Genomic DNA, 8,614 nt, shown 5'->3' with positions numbered 1-8,614 from the left:
CCCGCCCGGGACAGGAGGACCCTGGCCGTGCACCAAAGAGACGGCGCGGCCGCCCACAGCGAGGATGGGGAGCGGGGTGCCGGGGCAGCGCTGCTCCACCAGACCCTGCCTCCTCCCAGTGCTTCTCCGTGCCAGCACAGCTCCGTCCTGCTGGCGCTGGTGGCCGTTGGCTCCACAGGACCAACGGTCCCAGCCCAACGGAAAGTGGGAGGGGCCCCGGGGGGGCCTGCCCTGGGGGTTCTCTCCGGTATGGCCACCTCTGCCTTGCACTGGGGAGCCCCGAGCAGGACACAGCGCCTGCCTTCCACTCTTCAGGCACATCTCCCTCTTGGAGTGGCCTCACCAGCCCATCGGCCAGCTCCCTCGGCTCTTCAGGGTGCACCCCAGCAGGGACTTGGGCATCGCTGGGCACCACCGAAAAGAGTCTCCTCTCATCCTCTTGACACCCACCCTTTAGATATTGAACCAGCACACAGACTCACTCGGAACAGAGAACAGCTCGTGTTCTTGTGCACGTCGACTATGGCGTCCAGGAGTCATAGAATCATAAAATCATTTCGGTTGGAAGGGACCTTTAGTCCCCTCGAGTCCAACTGTTAACCTAACACTGCCAAGTCCACCACTAAACCACGTCCCTCAGCATCACGGCTAACCGTCTTTTAAATACCTCCAGGGACGGCGACTCCACCACTTCCCTGGGCAGCCTCTTCCAATGCTTCCTGAGGTCCCCTCTTAGCCCCCTCTTCTCCAGGCTAAACAGACCAGGGTCTCTGAGCCTTTCCTCAGAAGAGACGTGCTCCGTTCCGTCAATCATCTTTGTAGCCTCCACTGGACTCTCTCCAGTAGCCCCCTGTTAGTTCCTTAAGTCCGTTTAGTTCACGATTGCTCAGCCTCATCTCTTATAGCAGACTCAGGACTGAGCATTCTCACCCAGCTTTCAATTGCCTTGAGCTATACCTTGAACTTCTCCATTCTCCAGCATCACCCACCAAGTACAACCAGGTCCTTGAGCAAAAACAGGCCCACGAATGGCTTTGCCTTTGCCCGAGGCAGGAGAATCGCAAACGCTTTTCCCCGGCATATTCCTTTCATGCACCACAGGGACTTTATCCCCTTCTACAGTACGTAAAAGGCCTGACTGAGCAGGACCAGGTCGACTGATGCATCCCCCGGTGTTAACAAACCAGGTACCCTCTGCTAAATGCTTTCCCACATTTTAAAGGTTCCAGCCCCCACTGCTTTCAGGGTGGTTTTTAATAAAAGACCTGTGGTTGCTCAGGACCCCACATAAAAATCATTTTGCTATCGAGTCACCTCATAGAGAGGTTTCACAATCTGACTATAACCCGGGATATGAATTCTCCAGAAACACAGAACCCCTAAAAAGGCTTGTGTTTCCTTTGTGGTAGTAGGTGGGGACATAGCTGTTCTTTGGTTCATCACATCCTTTGGGATCCGGCCATGATCATCTTGCCACTTAATGCCCCAAAACTGGGCGTCTCGTGCAGGTCCCTTAACCTCACCTCTTGTCATGGAAAGGCCCACTTTCAGAAGACTCTTGGTTATTTTCTTAACTTTCTTGAAAGCCATTTCTTGTGCTGTATTACCCCACACAAGGATGTCATCAATGTATTGCAGGTGTTCTGGGGCTCCACCCTTCTCCAGGGCAGCCTGGATCACTCCATGGCAAAGAGTAGGGCTGTGTTTCCACCCCTGCGGCCGTCCATTCCAGGTACGCTTGGCCCCTCTCCAGGTGAAAGCATCAATTTACATCAATGAGATACTGCTGGATTTCCTGTTCCACGTGGAACAGTCGACTGTAAGCTGTAGCTCCAGCATCCACCTTTGCTGTCTAGAGCTCCTTCAACCGAGAGCCACAACATTGGATTTTTGGGTTACATTTCACTCAGCCGAGGCAAACTGAGACAGGTTGTCCACTGGCAGTGAGCAAGGCAGGGACACTTCAGCCCATTCTCCTTCTCATTGCAGAGGTGGCAGGAGGCAGATGGATCATCTTTTGGTTTTTTTCTACCCTGCTCCATTATCAACACCAAGATCCTCCCTTGGCATGCCCTCAGGATGCCAAGTCAAGGAAAGAGACTGAATCCCATGCTCTGTGTGACCGGCTGCTCCTCACAGTACAAGTTTCCAACTGGGCATGAAACAGCGGCAAACGTGGGCTGAACGTGGAGAGAGCAAGAAGCAGAGGAGTGAAAACACTAAACTGCTTGAATGAAATCTTCATAATAAAATAAGAAGGAACTAATGAAATAGATAGACAAACATACAAAACCGTCTCAAGCTCCCAGGGAGAGGTCACCGTCAGGCATTGAAGAAAGAGTGCCAGTGAAGAAGGCCAGCCCTTGAGAAACAGCCAGGGAAACAGAAGCCATTCAAGAAAACACTCCCCCATTGATGCCCCAGCTTTTCTCCCGCTGGCAGATGGGAGGGAACAGCCCATTGGTCAGTTTGGGTCACCTGACCTGCCCGCCCCTCCCCACAGGTGCAGCCCTTGTTTGCCTTGGGCTTTCTTTTCCACTCTCCTTCTGGTTTCTGGCTTTTCTTTTGCTTACCATTTCTGTCAATACAGCTGCCTCTGACTGATCCCATGGGTTTTTTCCCTTCCGATTCTCCCCGTGGATCCCCCCCCAGGAGGAGTGAGGGAGCGGCTGGGTGCTGCTGAGCTGCCGGCCAGGCTTCACCCACAACAGCCTGTGAGCAAAATCCTTCCCTGGCCAGGGGGAGAGGGCTCCTCCTTCCTCCTCCATCACAGTACAGGCCTCCCCTCTATCCCTCCGGGATGCACCAGTGGCTGCTCTTGGAGCCACTTCCAAAGCTTTTTGGGTGAGCTGACCCATTTATGGTGCCCAGCGTGGAAGGCTATCTCTACCATTGCCATGATTTTGGGGGAGCTTTGGAAACTGTCCCCCAGCCAGTGTGTGAGGAGGCTGGCTGGCTGCAGGAGACACCAAGGCACAAGTGACAGTGGCTGCACAAGGACCTTTAGCCCTTCCTGGCCCCTGTGCCCTGCCTACGCCTTTCCCTGGCTCTGACCGCATGGTGCGGCTCCTAGGAGACACCCAGACCTCAAGAGGACACGGTCCTGGGCAACCTGCTCTAGGGGAGCCTGCTGGAGCAGATGTTGGAGCAGACCATTGCCACAGGTCCCCCAATTTACTGTCATTTAGACAACTGTTCTATGACCCGATGACCCTTCCCCACCTGCACCCCTTCCCACCCCTCCCCACATCAGGAAAAAAACAAGGAAACCTGAGGGTTGACAAAGAAACAGATTTAATAAATAATAAGAAATAATTTACATAAAAAACACTTGAAGAACCAGTGTTGATCCCGATGCCGATATCAAATGGACAAGGATTACGCTCAGCCCTTGCTCTCAGCAGGAAGCCGTGCACTCCCAGCAGGGAAAGCCAAGGTGGGACACCGGGAGCGCTGCGGCTTCGGGAGGAAGGGAAGGGCTCAGGGGTCCAGCAGCAGGGCAAGGAGTTCTCCGGATCGCCGCCATCAGGGGAGAGAGAACTGTCGCTCAAAGCAGGACACAGACTCAGTCGGAAGGGAGAACAGCTCATTTTATTGCGGACATCTGGACATCGACTGGGGCAGTCCCAGGAGTCACAGCGCCTCAGCCGGAGAAAAGCCATCAGCGCCTGCAACGACAGAGTGCGAAAGCCCTGCTAAACCCAGAGAGGCAGGAAGAGGCAGGGTTTGGTTCCCCTCTCTTTGGGGAACAGCGTTGACGAGGCCTTCTTCAAGGCCCAGAAGAGAGAGCTGCCGCTGGCCTTGGCCCCGGCATGGCTCTGGCGCCTTGTCCCCACGGGCAATGCCCTTGGAGGCCCGTGCGTGTGCAGAGATGCTCAGTGCCCCTGTGCCACGCAGCAGGGCTCCATCGGGAGCCCCTGGGGAGCTGCCGTGGAGTTCTTCCCAAACCCTGCCCAGCACCATCCCTCGCCGCCCCCTGACAGCCAGCGGGACCCACTAAGAGCAGTGTTCCCAGTTGGGAAAGGTGGGCAGCAGAGCCTGGTACACACCTGGCCTTGCCGACCTTCTGCACCTACCGGCATCTTCTCCTGGCTCCATCCGCAGAGGCTTTTCCTCTCTTCCTCCTCTTCTTTGTTGCCACGGGGCTTTCAGTCTCCTCTTCCCAGGTCTGTTTCCTCTTCCGTTGTCTTCTCTTTTCCGTGTCCTGGGTGGAGCCTGCAAACCTTTCCATCCCACAGGGCCATTAGTTCGGGGAAGCTGCAATCCCACCCCATCAGTTCCGATTTTAAGCAAAAGGCAGCTCGTTTTACCTTCTTCCTTCGGCAAGCCTCCCCACTTCCTCTGGGCTCCCCGGGGATCCTGCCGCGCTCTCGGGGGTGGTTGGAGGCGAAGCCGGAGGTGCCTACAAGAGAGATGTTGGGGTTGGCCGGTGGCAAGAGAGGGCCTGGAGTGGTGGGCGACTGTTTGCCAAATGGCTGCCTTAGCTCTCCAGAGGAGATCCCTTTGGCTGCTTTGGCTCAGCCACATTGCTCACACTGCCCCCACCCCTCCAAAAAGAGACTTGAGGAAGCTCTTGTGAAAGAGGACCTGACCCAGACCACTCCGAAGGTGACAGCTGCTCCCCTCTGCCTTTTTGTGGGCGTTTTATACACGTTGTGGGGGATTAAGCAAGTGCCTGGTGCTTCGGAGGAACAACCTTTGGAGTTCCCCTCACCAGGGATCATCCTGGGGAGTGGGGGAACACCCCAGACACATACCAGCTCTCCTGCCAGGCAGAGGCACAGCAGCGCCTTGGCCTCATCAGCAACTCCCCTCCTCCACCAGACGCGCTCTCCCCGTGCTGGGGCCCTGACCTACCTCTGCCGTTCCAGACTGCACCACCGCATCTCCCCCAGCTTCGTCGGGGACGTTTGGCTCTTCTAAAGGCAGAGTGAGGAAGAAAGAGCACGTGCAGCACAGTGGCTTCTTGGAAGGAAAAAGCCGCTCAAGCAAAAGCCACCCGAAGCCCTGCCCCAGTGGAGTTTTCAGCCCCCCGAGCCCCGTCTGCAGCCTTCGGCTCCTCTTGCAGAGCTCCCAGAGACCAAGCAGAGGCCAGGAGACAGGCTGAGAGGGGCTGAGAGGACCCCACTTGGTGCCCAGCCCTGCCAGAAAGGATGCGGAGGTCTCTGGCATCCCCAGCCCGTGAACAGCCAGCCTCAGTCCCTCCTCTTACCTCTGCATCTCTCCGCGGGGGCTGGTGACTCCTCGGCTGCTGGAGGGGAAAGGCCGGCCGTCTCCTCGCCAAAGATTTCCCCGGCGTTCTCCAGCAGGAACTCCACCAGCACCTTCACCTGCCCACATCAAAGCCCGGCTCTCAAGCCTGCTGCCCGAGAAGGGGCCAAGCAGGCTCTTCCCCTCCGCAGCCTGCCCTCTGCTGAGGGGGCGGCTGTGGCTGTGGGGCTGCTCTTGCCGGCAGCCCCCCCAGCAGCACTTGCTCCAGAGAGGAGGCAGCCAGGGAGCTCGGGAAGAGCAGCCCGGCTCGCCTGGGCCGGGAAGGCTGCAGGCGGCTGGTGGCTACAGCCTACCTTCTGCATCACCTCCAGCATGGCCTCCAGCGGGAGCAGGTCCTCCTCGGGTGGGCTCAGCAGGTTGGGCCCAACGCAGATGGCCAAGTTGCTGCAGCTCATCCTGCTGGTGGCTGCGTTATGCCCGATGTGCCGCAGGAGGCACAGCAGCCGCTTCAGCAGGACCAGATTGGCTGCAGGCAACTTGTGGGCCACCCTGCAGGAAGGGGAAGACCGCCTTCCTAAAGCGGACGTTGCCCACAGCCCTCCCTCCCCAGGCTTGCCCACGGCAGGCGGGAGCCAGCGGCCGTGTTGCGCAGCTTGCCCGGGGCTCTCAGCCAGCGCTCAGGGCTCCTGCTCAACAGGCAGGCTGCTGCCCACACTTACGCCTTCAGCTCTTCCACCTTCTCCTCCCTGCTGCTCTTCTCCAGGGCTGCCGTCCACTCCTCGTAGAGGTGGCTCCCCAGGAGCTTGTCGGGGATGCTGCGGAGGAAGTCCTGCCCGGCCAAGGGCTCCAGCTGAGCCTTTGGAGACTCCAGGCCAGCCAGGAGCTCCTCCAGCTTCAGCTCCCAAGCGCTCACCTTCAAGAGGACGGCCAGCAGCAGCGCAGGCTGGCTTCCCAGCTCCACCTCTGCGCCGCGGTCCAGGGCCTCCCGCAGCTGCCGAAGCGATGTCCCGCTGGCAGCTCTGCGGAATATGCCCTCCGTGGCCGGCCCTTCCCGCTGCAGCACAGCCAGCAGCTCCTGCAGGAGAGGCCGGAGGAGAGTGGCGGGGCTGAGGAGCTGCCTTGCCACAGCCGTGGCCACAGCACTGCCCCACACCTGCCTCCTTGTCTTGGCTGCAGAGCCCAATGCCCCGAGCCCGCAGCTCCTGGGCTCGCCCACCGCCCCTCCGCAGGAGCAGCGGGAGGGCTGGGGACCCCTCTCCGGGCCGCCTTACCTGGATGGGCTGGGGCAGCGTGGCGTCCTCCCCACAGAGGGCTGCCAGGGGCTGGCCAAAGAGCCTCCTGCTGCAGCCGGAGCCCGCCTGCCCTGGCGCCTGGGCAGCAGCCGGGCTGCGCCGCAGAGCAAAGGGCCAGGGCAGCCCCCACCTCCAAATCCTGCTCCTGCTCCTGCTGCTGCCGCTCCCTCCTGCTGCAAAGGAAAAGAGAGCAAGAGCCCCTCAAGGGAGAGCGCCGGGCCAGCGCTCCCGCAGCCTGCCCTGCTCCGCAGAGCCGGCGTGCCAGCGGGACAGCCTGGCCCAGCCCTCGCCCTGCCCTCCTCCAAGCTGTGGGCAGCAGCAGAGGCTGCCTGTCCCCGCACAACCACGTCCAGCGGCCGCTGCCCAGCGGGGCTCCTTGCTCCTCCAGCTGACCTCCTCCCTTGGGCTGCCCAACCTGCATGGCGACACTCAAGGGACAAGTCAGCACGGCTCCGCCGCTGCCAGGAGCTTGCCTTTCTTTCCACAACTCACCCGCTGAGCGGCAAAGTGCCCGTCCCTCGCCAGACGCCACCGTGGGAGGCCCTTGCTTGGGATCAGCCTGCAAGAACCGGGCTGCGCTTAGAGAGCGGCCCCGCAGCAGAAAGGGCCACCGGCCAGCTGCCACCCGGCACCAGCAGCCCCAGCGTGGCAGAGCTGGGACCCCCTGCCCCAGGTGGCTGGTCACCTCCCAGCGCCGACAGCCAGGACACGGCGCCGTTCCTGGGGGCTCCCCAACCCTCTCCGCTCCCCGAGTGGCACCGCGGGACCCTCCCTCCTTCCCGCACAAGCTCACCCCACTCGCCGCACGTCCCTGGCAGCCCGGCACAGCCCAGGGCGGCTGAAAGGCAGCCACGCTCACCTCTGCCTGGCCCTCCAACAGCCTCTCCAGGCTCCTGGCGCTCAACGTCCTCCACTGGGCAAGAGAGAAGGGGTGGAAGAAGGTGAGCAGCGATGCCTCTGCTGCTGGGCTGCAGGAGCGCTGCTCGGGGACAGAGCCCTGCCCAGAGAGACACTCACGGCACGGCGGCGGCTCAGCTCCTTCTCCAGCAGCTTGAGCGATGGCAGGCGGGTCACTCGGGCTCTCTTGGCTCCTTCGGGTGTGCTGTGCGCCGGGCAGGGAGAGGGAGAGAGCTGGCTGAGCCCCAGCCCGCCTCTGCTCTCCTGTCAGGCAGCTCTGCCCGCAGGCGCCGGGCACCTCTCCCCAGCTGGGAGCTGTGTTCCCCCGGCCGGCTGCGCATCCCCCCGGCTTACCCCAGCAGGGTGCCCACCCACAGCTCCTTGAGTGCCCGGTCCCTGCAGAAAGAGAGGAGGAAGAGCGTTTCTCTTTGCTCTGGGCTCCCCAAAGGCTGAGCTGGGGGTGCAGGACCCCGAAACGCCCCATCCCTCCCCGCCGGCGTGCTGCCCGCTCCCTGGCCAGGCTCTGCAGGCAGGGCAGAGGCCGTTCCATTCCCAGCACGGCGTGGGCATGCTGGGGAACCTCTCCTGCCCGCCCACGGGACGTGGCACCACCGCTCACCCGAAACTGGCCACGCAGGAGCCGGTGGGCCAGGCCAAGATGAGGGCGGTGCCGTCCCCATGGCTGCCGCCTTCATCCTCCTCCTGCTCCTCCGCCGCCGCCTCCTTCCCGCCGCTCAGCACCCACAGCTGGTCCAGGGCCAGGCGGAGCTGTGGGCGCAGGGTGGTGCCATGTCTGCCCAGGGGAGAGGCAGGACGTGAGCTGGAGGTGGCCTCCTCGGGGTTCCCGCGGGCAGAGCCCTGTCCCCCACCTGCCCTTGGCAGGGAGCCTGGGGCATCCAGCACCGAGGTGCCGGGGCCAGGGCTGGGGGAAAGGAGAGGGAAGGCAAGGCAGCTGGGCTGGCAGGGTCTTACAGCAACTTGGCGATGACCAGTTCCTCCTGGAGGAGGAGAAGGCGCCTCTCGCTCCTCTTGCGGCCCCGGCTCAGCCGCACGTCCGCGCTCAGCACCGCCTCGGCCTCGGCGAGAGCCTCCCTGCGCAGCAGAGAGCGGCGGGCATGAGAAAGGCCGCTGGCGCGGGGCCCGGCCGTGCCCGCCTCTCCCCGACTTGCAGGGGGAGCCCACCTGGAGCCACAGCAGCAGTTGGCCTGGCCCAT

At 61.5% G+C, this 8,614-nt stretch overlaps 1 protein-coding gene across 1 annotated transcript; it reads right to left on the bottom strand.

Moving 5' to 3' along the window:
• Window positions 1-4,710: 4,710 nt before the first annotated feature.
• On the bottom strand, window positions 4,711-8,614 carry LOC141473775 (T-cell activation Rho GTPase-activating protein-like). Its single transcript, XM_074161383.1, has 9 exons — window positions 8,583-8,614; window positions 8,373-8,492; window positions 6,483-6,597; window positions 6,125-6,286; window positions 5,931-6,040; window positions 5,565-5,760; window positions 5,213-5,330; window positions 4,858-4,919; window positions 4,711-4,725 (listed from the first exon to the last, which is right to left on the bottom strand). Exons 1-9 carry the CDS (start codon window positions 8,612-8,614, stop codon window positions 4,711-4,713), a joined length of 930 nt encoding a protein of 309 aa, XP_074017484.1.

The sequence above is a fragment of the Numenius arquata genome, chromosome 19 (genome assembly GCF_964106895.1).
Source record: "Numenius arquata chromosome 19, bNumArq3.hap1.1, whole genome shotgun sequence".
NCBI lineage: Eukaryota > Metazoa > Chordata > Aves > Charadriiformes > Scolopacidae > Numenius > Numenius arquata.
Note: the sequence above shows the minus strand (reverse complement) of the source record. Positions and strands in the feature narration are given on the sequence as shown.

What these genes read in the sequence shown, in the direction of transcription:
- LOC141473775 (XM_074161383.1), bottom strand. Translation starts at nt 8,614, where the DNA reads ATGGGCCAGGCCAACTGCTGCTGTGGCTCCAG. An exon ending in CGCTGCCCCAGCCCATCCAG is followed by an intron (nt 6,287 to 6,482) that starts GTAAGGCGGCCC and finishes CCTCTCCTGCAG; the next exon opens with GAGCTGCTGGCTGTGCTGCA. An exon ending in TGCTGGCCGTCCTCTTGAAG is followed by an intron (nt 6,041 to 6,124) that starts GTGAGCGCTTGG and finishes TTGGCCGGGCAG; the next exon opens with GACTTCCTCCGCAGCATCCC.